The 15,356-nt window shown below is 35.7% G+C and overlaps 2 protein-coding genes across 2 annotated transcripts; both read left to right on the top strand.

The window, feature by feature from the left end:
- The first annotated feature begins 6,050 nt into the window (after positions 1-6,050).
- On the top strand, positions 6,051-7,257 carry LOC125215907 (homeobox-leucine zipper protein ATHB-12-like). Its single transcript, XM_048117489.1, has 2 exons — positions 6,051-6,422; positions 6,847-7,257. Exons 1-2 carry the CDS (start codon positions 6,123-6,125, stop codon positions 7,054-7,056), a joined length of 510 nt encoding a protein of 169 aa, XP_047973446.1. The 5' UTR covers positions 6,051-6,122; the 3' UTR covers positions 7,057-7,257.
- Positions 7,258-9,351: 2,094 nt separating this feature from the next.
- On the top strand, positions 9,352-14,916 carry LOC125215905 (valine--tRNA ligase, mitochondrial 1-like). Its single transcript, XM_048117488.1, has 17 exons — positions 9,352-9,440; positions 9,767-9,829; positions 9,954-10,096; positions 10,176-10,248; positions 10,361-10,426; positions 10,507-10,590; positions 10,680-10,757; positions 10,865-10,948; positions 11,024-11,103; positions 11,517-11,877; positions 11,964-12,134; positions 12,226-12,425; positions 12,583-12,985; positions 13,391-13,654; positions 13,738-14,238; positions 14,311-14,508; positions 14,607-14,916. Exons 1-17 carry the CDS (start codon positions 9,369-9,371, stop codon positions 14,751-14,753), a joined length of 2,988 nt encoding a protein of 995 aa, XP_047973445.1. The 5' UTR covers positions 9,352-9,368; the 3' UTR covers positions 14,754-14,916.
- Positions 14,917-15,356: the final 440 nt, after the last annotated feature.

Genomic DNA, 15,356 nt, shown 5'->3' with positions numbered 1-15,356 from the left:
AAAAATTCCAAAAATTATACTAGCCGTTTACAGCCGTTTTTTTCAAATTTGTAAATTTTTTTCAATTTTTTTAAAGCCTCCAATCACTTCTATAAATACCAAATCATTCCCACAGATTATCCACCATAAAAAAACTCTCTATTCTCACTCAAATTTTTTTAATGGTGTTTTTTTTATGATTTTAATTATGTATTTTTAAATTTTTTTTAGGATTTTAATTATGTATTTTTAAATTTTTAAGCCTTTAAATTGTAATTTTTATTTTATTTAATGAAGTGTGTTTTTATTAATTGAATTTGTTGGAATTAAAAATAAAAAATGAAATTGAATGAATAGTTAAGGGATGAGATGGTTAAGAGCATCTCCAATGCTACATAGAGTCCAGCAATAGGCCAAAGCAATAGGCTAACCATTCTCTCCCATGCCATGTCAGCAGCACTAAAAAATCTACCTGCCACATCAGATTTAGGCCGGTCATAGGCCAGCCGCAATAAAAATAATTCAAAATATACTACATTTACGGAATTAAAATTACGATTAAATTACGGAATTAAATTTACGACACATATACGGAAAAATTAATCCATTCCATTCAAAAAAAGTACAAAGATTTAAAAAAAAAGTACATGATTTTTTTTTAAAAAAAAGGGCTTCCACACACGAGCCCCGCCACTCTCTACTCCTCATCGCCGTCGCCGCCGTCCTCGCCGTCGCCGTCGCCGCCGCCGCTGCTGCCGCCACGTGGTATCTGAGCCCACGTCGGAACCCCTAGCCGTGCCCTCGCGATATCCAAATCAACCCGCATGCTCTCGAGCATCGAGTAAAGAAACATCTTCTCCATGGGGTCAGTGGCGGTCCTCCAATCTTGGAAGACCTTGTACATCGAGCCCGCGTTTGGTTACGCGAATGGAGAGTGTACTCGAGTGGGGCGGCGGGTGGGAGGGCGGAGGAGGCTGGACCTCGCGGTGCGATAGGGGGGATCCGCCCCTCGCAGCCCGCTGCGCCCGCTCCTGTCCAACCGGGCGGGGGCGACCAACAAATGAAGGAGGGGATGGAAACTTAAGAGATGGAGGGATGCATGTGCTGTCTCTTAGTTAAGAGATGAGATGAAAAGCACAGTGGGGCCCGTGAATAGTGAAGAGATGAGACGGTTAAGAGACGGATAAGAGACAGGGATACGGATGACCTGATGACTACTTAGTTGAAAAGACATTTCTCCTTTTTCAAATAAGTCTAGAGTTCGAATCATCATGAGAGTAAATTGAGAACCACTTTGAGCTCCACCTGCGTGCGTGCACGACTGACTAATTCTTTTTATTTAGTTTGGTTACCTATATAAATACAAATAATGATTAAAATTGAACCTAGGTCGAATTTGGTGGTTTTACTATAGTTCAAACTTCAAATCATATTCATTACACACATATGAATTGGTCCACGTTTTAAATTAAGTGAAGTAGAATGATACTGATGGGTCTCTGCCTCAGCAAACCTTAAGCTGGCATGTGCATAAGAAGACGATATTAGTGAATAGGACATCTTTTAATATCTCCTATTTTTACTACCTTTCTCTTTAGTCAATGCCTATCCCCCACCCTAATTACCCTAATTATTCATGAAATCAATCGACATTTGCCTCTTAACCTTGTTTTATCTAAAAACATCATTAATAGTTATTCATTTAAAAGAAACAATCACAATTTAAATGAAGTTATATAGCCAAATCTATAAAAGCGAGTAGTATTTTTTGTAAATTTTTTACTATGAGTAAATGGTCATTTAAATCAGCACCGTTTTGAATATGATCGAATTTGGTCAAATTCTAGTCAATTTTATAAAGTTTTAACCGGATATTATATCAAGAAATTGTAATTTTTCGCAATTGTCGCATATATACACAAAATGTCATATGATGTACAAAACGATGCGCTTCATTTAAATTTATAAACTTTTTTTTTTCTCGTTTCAGTGAAACCGTACAGTTTTTAACATCAACAAAAAATGACATGTTATATATGTATGAGATAATTGAATAAAATTAAAATTTCGTCGTTATATAATCCTGATTTCAAACTTCGTGAGAGTAATCGGAATTTGATAAATTTTCATGATTTAAATGATAAAAAATTATTAGTTTAATGACTTTATCAATGGTCAAATCTCTTTACAAAATTACTAAAAAATAGTTTGATTTTTGTTTAAACTGAAACTATGACAAATCATAATTAATCAAAAAATTTATCTTATACTATGGGCGTTAGGTGGGTCATGGGTGGATTAAGCGACACGATTAACCTAATTAACCAAAGGAAATTAAAAGGTAAACAAAGTGTGTGGGCCCAGCAGAAGCAGCCGTGATAGTGACGTGCCACCATCGTATTTTTCAACACCGTATAAAAAAGACACACGTGTCCCACCGTTCACCAGTGGTCCCCACCTCTCGCGACACGTGTCCCGTACTGCTTTGACTTTGTATCCGCTGGCGCACTCTCATTGGCGCTTACAAAACACACAAATTAATTATCAACAGTGATGGTGACTTGTCTTTTTAAATAATCCCTTCCGTCTAGGGGTGGCGAAACGGGTTACCCACGGGTACCCACACCCGATAAGTCGGGTACCCGTACCCGATTTTAGCAAAAATTTGTTGTCCCAATACCCGCCCCACGACATACCGGGATTACCCGATACCCATGACGGATATCCCGTACCCGACATTGCGGGTACCCGTACCCGACCTGAAATACTAATAAAAAATTTGAAAACCATAATAACAACCGTCAATGTTCCCTAATTTACTTTATTAATATCGATGGTAAACGTTGAATATATTGAGAACAAAAGTAAGGGGACACTCTATAGCTAGTTCCGGTGAGTTTTCAATTGTATGTTCGTTGAAATATAAAAATGTTTTAAAAGATCTCTTAGATTATATAAAGTACTCGCATTGTTCCGCATTTATAGAGGCATTTCATTTTCTTCACTCATTTTGGAAATATAATAATATAAATACTCTTTTCTACATTATTATTATTATTATTATTATCTCTCTTACTTTATTTTTTCTCCATTCTAACTATTTATTTTTAATTTTTCAAAATGAGTGCATATTTGGCTATTATTATTTAACTATTTACTTTTTTTTCTCCACTTTAACTATTTGAAACACCTCTATTTATATGGAACGGAGGGAGTATTAAAAGATGGAATATGACTAATACTAATAATAACGGGTATTACGGGACTAACGGGTATACCTGCACGGGTAATGCGTATACCCGCTACCCGCAAAACTCTAAAATACACTACCCAATCCCGCCCGTTTTCCGTTATCATCGGGTAGCGGGTACCCAATATCCGGCGGGTAGCGGGTCGAGATGGGAATTACCCATTACCCGCTACCCATTTTGCCGCCCCTACTTCCGTCACATAATAAGAATTACTTTTAACATAGACACATGTTTTAATAAATATAAAAAATAATAGATTAAAAAAGTGTTATAGAATATGAGATCCACTTTTTTATATGAGTTTTACAATAGAATGCAAGTAAAATGAGTTAGTGGAATGCGTGACCTACTTACCCTCTATAGTTCAGTGAAATGCGACTCTTATTGTGGACGGTCGGACGGACAAAAATGATAAAATGAGACTCTTATCGAGGGATGAAGGGGATATTTCTTAAACTTATGTTTTTTAAAAGGATATTCCGTACAGTTATAAGTGAGACGTTTCTTTTAAATATATAATTTAATAATATTTAAAAAAATTGAGAGGAGAAAAAATAAAATTGAGAAAATTTAAATAAAAAATTAAAAAAATAATGTAGGAGACATAATAAAACTCCGTCTCATCCACGACAATAATCTTGGTAATGAATGACACACATTTTAATATAAATTTATTAAATAATAAATAAATAAATAAATAAATTAGTACTCCATCCCTTCCTAATAATTTGTCACCAGTTGATGTGACATGAGTTTTAAGAAATGTAATAGAAAGTGAGTTGAAAAAATAGTGGAATTGTGTCCTACTTTTATATATTAGTTTTATTATAAAATGTGAGTGAGAATGAATATTATTTAGTGGAATGTAGAGTCTACTATAAAAAAAATAAAAGTGAAAGGTGTCAAAATTTTGGAGATGGACAAAAATGGAAATAAGTGATTTCAAGGACGGGGAAGTATATTATATAAATAGAGGAAGATAAATTTTTGGACGGACGAAAATATAAAAATAAGACTATATATTATATCCGACATAGTATAGTTTTGTAAAAATCTATAAAGACAATAATTACTGATATATTCATTCCGTTTCATAATTCATTATAAAGAACAAATATGTTTGAATACGTGTATTTGAAAGAATTTAAAACAGTGCACGAATATATAAACCTGTTTTCATTATAGTTTAATTAGTGAAAACAAGACTCGACCATTGTAGAAAAGAATAATCAGCACGACTCCCTCATAAATAGAAATTCATCAAAAAGAAAAGAATAAAGAAGAACATAGCAAAAACATACAAAAAAGACTCCCTCTATTTCATGCAAAAACATTCTTTTTTTTATTTATAAGAAAAATATTTTTTATTAATTACTTTAAAAGTAATTTTAATGTTTAAATGCAAAATTTTGAAATTTGCATGATAGTGAAGCATGGGACCCAATCCACAACGTGATTCACATACAATATTTAATTTTAGGTATTTGTTTTATTATTAAATTATAAAAATCAAACAACGTATCCCTTTGAAACAATTGTCCCCATCTTCAACATTAAATAATTCCCTTCGTCATGAGTAAATTTGTTGTCGGCTCTATCTGCATGCCATTACCACATTCCCTTAAGTATCTTTTACCACTTCACTATTAGGAACAATTTAATTAATCACATATAATCAATGGGTAAGTACATATTAGTGGATTTCAAACTATTCACCGTGAACCTTGAAAAGAGGTTTCGTTGGGTCGGACACAGTAAAAAAAGATCGTTGCCAACATTGTAAAGCAGAAGCAGTATGGCGGACGTTGCTGATAATGACAGTGATCGAAGAATACAAGTGAACTACTCCAAAAGAGTGGCCAGAGACAGAATGCCAGCGAATTACCCCAAGGTCTACGATAACGTCCAAATGCCTAATTCAATAGAGTTTTTCAGCCCTCATGGATCAGTGTAGTATTAGTCAATGCTTTTACCTCACATGAATTCACCATTGCTATAATTACACCTTACGATACTTCGAGATAAAAATAAAATTTAGTAAAAATACAACAATAATTCCAAAAAAGCCCGCTGATTTTGACCAATATCAAACCTGTAAACTTGATGAAGCTTGAAACCCATGTGAGAAAAAACAACATAGTGATGATTTTGACTATTATCCAACTTGCACATTCACTGCATCTATTCAATGTTAACATTCATCCATCACAATTGAGATTTATTTTAATTTTGTATAAAAGTTCACTAGTATATCACGTCAAAATGGCTCTTATGTATCACTGTGTTATTACATTATAAGTTTCACTTTTTAAAATACATCGGGAAGTTATCCAACATAAAGTCAATCAAATTCAATAACTCTCATCTTTTGATGCACAAAACACAACTTTTTTATTTCATAATTTCAAATATAATAAATCATCAGCTTGCACGAATTTATTTTTGAATTATTCTCAAAACTTTTTGGAACTGGACAATAATATATACAACTTCCACTTCTCTCACTCATCCTATGTGGAATTAGTTTGTAACTCAACAAATGAGATCTAGAAAGTATTAATTAAAGTCCAAATTATTTTAAAAACTAGAAAAATTATTCAAATTTCCAATGTCCACGTGTCATTTTTCGAGGGGCATCTAGATACAATTGCACTAAAAAATTTTAAAAATTGTTGAACAGACCAGAATCTAACCAAATTTCACTATTTTTTGTACAATTAATTAAGTTGCTTAGGAGTGTGGTGGTGGGCAATATAATCCAACGAAGGAAGCAGAAGAAAATATGTACACGTCTCCTTAGTATAAATTCAACATGTAAACATTTCCAAAAATCCTCCCAAAAACACAAGAGCATGAGATGACCTTCCTTCACTCAAATATACACACAAACACATGGCGGATCCAATCACGCGCAAGAGCGGCAACGACAAGCGCCGGTTCAGCGACGAGCAGATCCGGCGCCTCGAGGCGATGTTCGCCTCCGAGAGCAAGCTCGAGCCCCGGAGGAAGACGGAGGTGGCCCGGGAGCTAGGGCTGCAGCCGCGCCAGGTGGCGATCTGGTTCCAGAACAAGCGGGCGCGGTGGAAGTCGAAGCACGTGGAGAAGGAGTATGCCGCGCTGGCCGCGAGCTACGACGCCCTCTCCGACCGGTTCGAGTCGTTGAAGAGAGAGAAGCAGTCGTTGGTCGATCAGGTAGTTAGTTAGTTACTAATTTCATTCACGATTAATTCACATAACTTTTTTTTTATCCATCCATAGTTAATTAATATTTTTACTTTTTTCTAGTTTTGGTAACTGACATACGTTCTACTGACTCATCTAACTCATATTTTATTATAAAAGTATAAATCATATTTGGTAATTCGTTAGTTAGTTACTACTTGCGTCCACGATTTGACATAATTTTTTTTTTACATTCGTTCCATGATTAATTAACATTTTTACTTTTTACTAATTTTTGGTAATTGATCACACGTTCTACTGAGTCACCTAACTCACAATTTATTAATAAAAGTATGAATCATATTCTACTGATTTTTTCAACTCATGCTACTATATTTCTTAAAATTCGAGCCGAATCAACTCATGTCAACTGATTTATTTGTTTGTGAAACAGCTGCGGAAGTTGAAGGGGGAGGGAGGGAGCGATGGAGAATCGGAGAGTGGGAAGAATGAGTTTGAAGTGAAGGAGGAGGGAGTTGGGATGGTGGAGGAGGAAGAGATGATGATGAGGATGGTGGATACGGCGTCGGATTGGGGTGGTCTTGATTTTGATGATGTTGTTATGGATCAAAGTAGCTGCCAGTGGTTGGGTTTCTGGTCTTGATTTCGATTCATTATACGTGCAGATTGTCGGAAAACTCATGAAATTTTGTCAAATTGTGGTATGTGTCGTAACTCTAAGAATTAATCAAAAAACCCAGGAAGTTTTGATTTGTTTGCAAATTATCGCAAGACAAAAAATATCCAGTTGCGTACATGTAATATATTGATTGTGTTTTTCAACCAAACGCCGATGTTTTCTTCATGAATCGATGACATCGTTTAGCGGTGATATCTACGTATTTATCACCAAAACATTTCGTGGAGGGATGATTGCGAACAAATTAATTTTTGAAGTTGCGGGACGTATCAGAACTGGACCGAGCTTCTTAGTGTTTCTTGCAATTAATTATGCTCCGCAATTTGATTTCTCTATCCTACTTATGGCTGAGGTATAAATAGGGCTTTGGTCTGTATAGACTATGGAGGGAATGAAATATGATTTTAAGGTATAATAGGAAATATGAATCTCCCACTTTGATTTTAATGTTATTCCACATGTAATATGAAATTCACAAAGATATGGAATATAGTTAGTTCTTAACTCCAAATGCTTAAGCACTTTATGTAGCAATCTAAACAATAAAAAAAATAAGAAAAAAAAATATGAGTAACTGAAATATGATATCGGTGAGCAGGAAGATAAAACTGATTATTGCAGGCCCAATATCCGTGACAATTAAATAAGGTATGGGCCATGAACTAACTAGGCCCATTAAAACCTTCTCATAGAAACAAATAAATTTCTTATAAGTGGATTAGGACCATTTATTTTGAGCAAGACCGAAGTATACCTCTAGCAAGCGTGGTCAGAGGGGTCAACTGATCCCACCGCTGGTCACGAGGGCAGGAAAATTTAGTAAGTTTGACATTTGAGCTATCGCCGCCCCTACAATGCAAAACTCTGCTCTAATCAATCGGGGTTGGGGTTCACTTCTGTTCTCTATCAACCAACCATTCACAATTACCAACAACAGTCGTGATATCGCCTCTGCATTCCAATGCCGGATGACTATGAGTACCTTTTCTTTCTGTTTGATACGAAAGAATCTGTTTCCTAGATATTGTAAATGCAATTTACTGCATTTACACTAACTACTCTTTATTTTTTTTCATTTCCATCAATAATGAATCTCATTTATTCATATACAATTGTACTGATTCAAAGTGTATATTATTTGTCGCACATAACTAAAAAAGACCAATCTAAAACAGCCCTAATCACGACACACAATCTTAATTCGAAGTTAAATCGTAGATTAGCTTACCCACACTCATCATGCCCATGTTTGTACACCTAATGCAAAATAATTTGCATAATTCACAATAGATTAATATTCAACACCCGTTTTCAACTACCACTACATAAAATCACAAAATTAGCAAATAAACAATTGTCATGTCAAATTAAAATCCCCTAATGTCATGACCATACCAACTCCGATGCAAATAAAACTTACTTTAAGGTAACTTTTAAAGTCACATGTTCAACATTCTACATACTCCATTCGTCCATAAACACCAAAAAAAAAAAAAAAAAACGCATAATAGTGACGGAATTAGTGACGGCATCTAATAGCTCAACAACTAGTCACAGAATTAGTGACTGAAAGTGTCAGTCACTAATTAGTTACAGATTTATCTGTCGTTAATCCGAAGCAGTCGCATGTGGTTCCGTCATAGTTACTTTAGTGACGGAAAAATCCGTCACTTAAAACTTTTTACTGACAAGTTTATTATTGACGGATCTGCCGAAACTTGATACGTGTGTAATCTGTTAATGAAGAAATTTCACTAATTAGTGACCACTGATCGGTGAGTTTTTTGTAGTGAAAAATAGTCTTATTTGTAGATGACACGAATTTTAATGACAAATTAGTAAAGTAAGAAAAAAATAGGTAAAATATGAGACAAAAATTTCAAACTTTTATAAATTGGATTAATTTTTGTTGACACCCCACCCGATATGATAAAATGAGTACTATTTTTCGTGACCGGAGTGAGTATCAAAATAGTGAGGTGAGACAATTTGTAGACCGTCTTATAAAACTTCGATTGTCTGCTTAAAATATCGACATTACATATTGTTATTAAAACCCAATGTTGTGAAAAAAATAGAGCACTTATGTAATTGAGAAACTCTAAAATGGGAAATGTGATTTATTTTTATGGAAAGGAGGAAATAATAATTTTTATTGTAAAAATTAAAAATAAAAGTATAATATAATAAGGAAAGTTTTAGCGGGAGTGCTATATAAATTGATTCGCTCTTATTCTGCATGATCAAAGCCCTAGAGCAGCTGCTATCTCACAACAATGGATCCGCGGCATGATCTCTCTGATCCGACGCTGGTTGAGCTTGAGAGGAAGTTGAAGAAAGAAGGAAAGGTTAGAGCATCGCTTGTTTTACTATTAATTGCAATATTATGTCGATTTTAGAATCGTTGTAGTGCAGCCTAGCCTCATAATTTCGAGTTTAAATTCAAATGCTCTGAACTATGTATCTTCCTGGTTTTGTTTTTGGTGCGATTGATTGTGAAATCTGAGCTGAAAATCGGAACGATTCTAGTTTTGATTGAATTCTTAATTTCGATATGTCGAATTCATGAATCATAGGCTCAGAATTTCTCCTGGTTCTGTTTTTTCGTTGGAAATAGGAATGATTGATTGTATTTTTGTTTTTAGATTAAGTAATTATGAAATTGTGAGTGTAGGCTAGAGAGAAGGAGTTGAAGAAACTTAAAGCTGCTCAAAAAGCAGCTGCGGCGAAGCATCAGGTGCTAATTCACTTCATTCTGCCCCAAACCAGTATAGCTATGTTACTTGATTATCATATACGTTTGTGTTTGTTAGAGATACTCATGCTTTGCGTGTTTGTGTTTGATTTCTCGCAAAATCCAGAAACAACAACCTTCAAAAAATGCAAAAAAAGAAGCACAGAAGGTAAATCCCCTGGAAGTTGACCCAGAGACACCTCTGGGTGAAAAGAAAAAACTCTCTGACCAGATGCCACAGAGTTATAATCCAATGACCGTTGAAAAATCGTAAGCTATAGATTATTGATCTAGTGTTGTTGCTAAATATGAGAGTCTTCCGTCTCATCATTGCCAAATTTCTTGCTAGGTGGTATGAATGGTGGGAGAAGTCAAAATTCTTTCAGGCAGACTCCAAAAGCTCCAAACCACCTTTTGTCATCGTAAGTTTCTGCACATCCTTTGGGCAGTAACATATTTTCAAAATTCAAATTAACTGTTCATGGCTGATAGTACTTCAACTGTTCTTTTAATACACATTTAATCCTAATGCAGATGCTCCCACCTCCTAATGTTACTGGGGCCCTTCACATTGGCCACGCTCTTACTGCTGCTATTGAGGTTTTCAAGTGGCAATTGATTAATTATCATGTCATTAATTTATTTGAAATGTTTGATTTCTAAGCACATTTTTCCTCTAGGACACCATTATTCGCTGGAAGCGGATGGCTGGGTACAATGCATTGTGGGTGCCTGGTATGGATCATGCTGGAATAGCTACACAGGTTGTTCATTCGGATATATTTCAGCTTTTAATATATCCGTGGTCTACTTTGTCATAAACTTGCTGAGCCAATCACCGATTCCAATGCAGGTTGTTGTGGAAAAGAAACTTAAGGCGGAACAGGAATTGGAAAGGCATGATCTTGGTCGTGAAAGATTTGTAGATGCAGTAAGTTCTTTCATATATTCTCATTTAATATAATTTTGGTAATTTGCAGCATCCTCTAACCAGGGCTATCTCATTTATGCTCTTTTACTTGTTAAATGTGGTAATAGGTCTGGAAATGGAAGAACGAGTATGGGGGCACAATTTTAAAGCAACTCCACCGCTTGGGTGCATCTCTTGATTGGTCACGTGAGGTGATAATTTGGATCATCATTGCATATTTGATTAGGCAGAGATTTAAAGTGGAACTAATATCTTGTTCTATACAGTGTTTTACCCTTGACGAGAAGAGATCAAGGGCGGTCACGGAGTCTTTTATAAGACTTCACAAGGAAGGTCTCATATATAGGTATGCTCATGCTTAAATGCAATGTTTCAATTTTCTTGTGATCTGAGATAGTTTCTTTCCTTGTGTTCTTGGAAGCCTAATTTTGTGAAGACCAATATCCTCATATTTGAGATTTTTATTTATAATGGATGACACATTCTCGATCAGTTAAATCATGCACTTGCATTTGATAACTGTGCAATGTGATGGATAATTGATTTTTGCTGTTATAGCATGAGGTTAGTTGACACTTTTATGGACAAGACACCCCGTGATTAGTCAAATTTTTGTTGCATTTCGTCCTCCAACTACTACCTATTCGTCAATACTTTTATATCGTTCTTTGGTGTTTCTGTGTTGTTGTGCAGTTGTCTGGTATATGGTGGTTTATTTGTTCCCCTTTCTTAAAGTTTCTCATCCAATATTCTTTTTAGGGATAAACGTCTGGTGGCTTGGGACTGTCGTATGCAAACAACAATATCCAAGACTGAGTTAAAAGACGAATATATCAAAGAGAGAACACTGCGACCGGTTCATGGGTATGAAACTGAAGTCGAATTTGGGGTTCTGACCTCATTTGCTTATCCTCTGGAAGGGGATTTGGGTGAGATTGTTGTGGCAACTACTCGAGTGGAAACAATGCTTGGGGATACGGCTGTGGCAATACATCCAGAGGATCCAAAATACATGCATCTTCATGGGAAATTCGCTGTTCATCCTTTCAATGGAAGGAAGCTAAAAATAATTTGTGATAGTGTCCTTGTCGATATGAAATTCGGGACTGGTGCGGTTAAGGTGAGCAGAACAGTTTCTGCTAATAATACTTTCTTTTCTATTTTCAGTTCATATTCTGAGAAGTACTTGGACGTGATATTTTGCAGATAACTCCAGCCCATGATCCTGATGATTATGAAGTTGGCAAGCGCCACGATCTCGACTGCATCACTATCTTCACTGATGATGGGAAAATAAATAGCAATGGTGGTGAAGAATTTGAAGGAATGCCACGTTTTAAGGCACGTGTGGCTATGATCCAAGCTTTAAAAGAAAAGGTACTCCTACACTTCACTTTTTATTAAGCATTACTTGAAGTAGTTGCCCTTATTTTAATTATGCTGATTGTTAGCTCTATTTGCAATCAAGGGACTTCATAGAGGTGATAAAGATAATGAGATGTGCCTTAAAATTTGTTCAACAAGCAATGAAGTAGTGGAATACCTTGTAAAGCCCCAGTGGTTTTTGAGCTGCAAAGGCATGGCAGAGGATGGTCTGAATGCTGTTTTTGGTTGTACAACTCCAAAGTTAGGGATCTTACCGAAACAATATCTTGCTGAATGGCAGAGGTATTTTTGAGAATTGATAATAGTCTTTGAAGCCTTAAGTTTTCTCACCTTTCCTTTATAGTTGATGTATTTCCTCCCTGCTTTGTGCTGCGCTTAAACTTTTGATTAACTAACATTTATGCAAAATTAGCTTCTAATGATATCCCGTGTTCCATAGATGGCTTGAAAACATGCGTGACTGGTGCATTTCAAGGCAGATTTGGTGGGGCCATCGTATCCCAGCGTGGTATGTGGAGTTGGAAGATGATCAGCTCAAGGGGCTTGGTGCATACGATGATCGGTGGGTTGTTTGCAGGACAGAGGAAGAAGCTCAGGAGGAGGCTAGCCGATTGTTTGCTGGGAAGAAGTTCCAGCTTATCCAAGATCCAGACGTGTTAGATACCTGGTTTTCTTCTGGTTTATTTCCATTATCTGCATTTGGTTGGCCAGACGAAACTGAAGATCTCAAAGCTTTTTATCCAACAAGCATGCTTGAAACTGGTCATGATATTCTCTTTTTCTGGGTGGCGCGTATGGTGATGATGTGTATGAAGCTAGGAGGTGATCTACCATTTACAAAGGTTTGTAGCATTCTTATTTTCCTGCATGTTTGAACTTTAAATTTTAAAATTATAATTCTGTATACGTTGCTAAGGCGGATTCTTTTTGTGCCAGCCTAAACCTATTTTTTCAGCCTAGAAGGATTATGGTGCAATTTTGTTCATTTCATAATTATGAGTTCTGTTATGTGATTAGTGTAGATACTGAAAGAGAAGAATTTATGTGTCGTAGTTGAATGTTCTGTTAACCTGCTGGTCGTCTGATCTATGTACCAGTTTTACTGGCACTTTTGCTTTTGAGTTACTAAACGATATAATTATGTTGCAATCTGTGCTGTGTTGTGGCATTTTAGTTTTATAGTATGTAAAAGAAGTTGACCTCATTGCTAAAATGCAAGTTATTGAACATTCTTTACTTGCATTCAGGTTTACTTGCACCCAATGGTTCGTGACTCGCATGGATGCAAAATGTCCAAATCCTTAGGAAATGGTATCGATCCACTCGACATTATTAATGGTGCAACTCTCGAAGAACTCCATGAAAAGCTGGATAAAAGATTTAAAGAAGGAAACTTGACAGAGGATGAAGTCAAAACTGCAAAAGAGCATCAAAAGAAAGAATTCCCTGATGGGATTGTAGAATGTGGCACTGATGCTCTGCGCTTCGCTCTTGTTTCTTATACAGCTCAGGTGAATACTTATATTTTACTTTATCTGAACTTGTTTTTTCTTCTTGTTCATCAAAGTCTTATCTTCACGTTCCTTCCTTCCAGTCGGACAAAATAAATCTGGACATTCAGAGGGTTGAGGGATATCGGGAGTGGTGCAATAAGCTGTGGAATGCAATTAGGTTTGCTCTGACTAAACTTGGAGATGACTATACCCCTCCAATAGAGATTGATCCAGCTTCCATGCCTTTTAGCTGCAAGTGGATACTGTCTGTGTTGAACAAAGCTATATCAAAAACAGTTGCGTCGCTGGAATCATATGAGTTTTCTGATGCTGCCACGGCTGTGTACTCGTGGTGGAAGTATCAGTTGTGTGATGTCTTCATTGAAGTAATCAAGCCGTATTTTGGTGGCAGCGATCCTGCATTTGCATCAGCGAGAAGATCTGCACAGGATACCTTATGGCTGTGCCTAGATTGTGGCTTACGGCTGCTCCATCCGTTTATGCCTTTTATCACAGAAGACCTGTGGCAGCGTCTTCCCTCCAAGATAGATTCTGCCAGAAAAGAATCCATTGTGATATCGGAATATCCATCCGTTGTTAAGGTAACATCGTTTTTAACACTTTGCTCATTCTTGTCAATCTTTATGAAATAACTCATTCCCTTGAAATGTCAGAGCTGGACGAATGATGAGGTGGAGTCGCAGATGGATACGATCAATTCTGCGATTAAATCAGTAAGGTCTCTTAAATCACTTTTGCCACCAAAAGTGAGGCCAGCAGCTATTGTTCATTGCCACACAAATGAGGCACATGGTATCATCAAGGGACATGAAATGGAGATTGTTACTCTTGCCAAGCTATCATCTCTGACTGTATGCAATTATTATTCTTTCTTACCACATTTTATCTATCTTTTTCTTTCTATTACGGTATTACCTTTTACTTGACTTCCAAACTATGCTAATTTTAGGTGTTGAGTGAGGATGATGAGGTTCCAGTGGGTTACTTGGTGGAACTAGTCAATGAATCTGTCTCAGTCTTCCTCGAAAAAGGAAGCATTAACATCGAAGCTCTACTTGGAAAGCTGAAGAAGATGACTTGTGCTGCTGGCTACTGAAATTTCATCTCTAGATATAAATATGTAAAATGGAAAGACAAAACTAATTAATTAACACATTCTCACAAACCCAAATACTCCTACCTGATCCGGAAGCATAATTTTGTTTATACCAATCAATGCGTAAAATATTACAAGAAATGTTAATTTTATTTATGAGTCACTAATTTTATTCATTTTTTAGTTTTATTTTTATTTTTTTGTAACAAAATATGTACAATGATATTGTCAAGAATAACAAATGAAGTTATTTGATATACCAAAAAAAATTATAAGAACATAACCTAAATGTATTATAGTAGTAGTAACATAGAAATATTTTAAAATACTACGTGATACTCAATTCCTCCCACAAGAATATGCACTTTTTTTTATTTTTGGTGTCTTACAAGAATATGTACTTTTTAATTTTAGAAATTCTTTCTCTCTAATATGGTGGGACACTTTCTATTTTAATAATTGTGTCATTTAGAGAGACATCCCAAAAAGAAAATATGTCACTTATAGTGACTAGTGAGATAGGAGAGTACTACTTTAATAAATATATTATAAAATAATTATTTTGTCCTTGAAAAATAAAAACTTTTAAAATGACACAAGTTT

Source organism: Salvia hispanica, chromosome 3 (assembly GCF_023119035.1).
Source record: "Salvia hispanica cultivar TCC Black 2014 chromosome 3, UniMelb_Shisp_WGS_1.0, whole genome shotgun sequence".
Classification (NCBI taxonomy): Eukaryota; Viridiplantae; Streptophyta; class Magnoliopsida; order Lamiales; family Lamiaceae; genus Salvia; species Salvia hispanica.
This window is presented reverse-complemented; position numbering and strand designations above follow the sequence as displayed.

Excerpts from the sequence above, each read along its gene's own strand:
- LOC125215905 (XM_048117488.1), top strand. The coding sequence starts at position 9,369 with ATGGATCCGCGGCATGATCTCTCTGATCCGACGCTGGTTGAGCTTGAG. Across the intron at positions 10,758-10,864 it reads GTGAAAGATTTGTAGATGCA|GTCTGGAAATGGAAGAACGA; the intron begins GTAAGTTCTTTC and ends ATGTGGTAATAG. Across the intron at positions 10,949-11,023 it reads CTCTTGATTGGTCACGTGAG|TGTTTTACCCTTGACGAGAA; the intron begins GTGATAATTTGG and ends TGTTCTATACAG.
- LOC125215907 (XM_048117489.1), top strand. The coding sequence starts at position 6,123 with ATGGCGGATCCAATCACGCGCAAGAGCGGCAACGACAAGCGCCGGTTC. Across the intron at positions 6,423-6,846 it reads AGCAGTCGTTGGTCGATCAG|CTGCGGAAGTTGAAGGGGGA; the intron begins GTAGTTAGTTAG and ends TTTGTGAAACAG.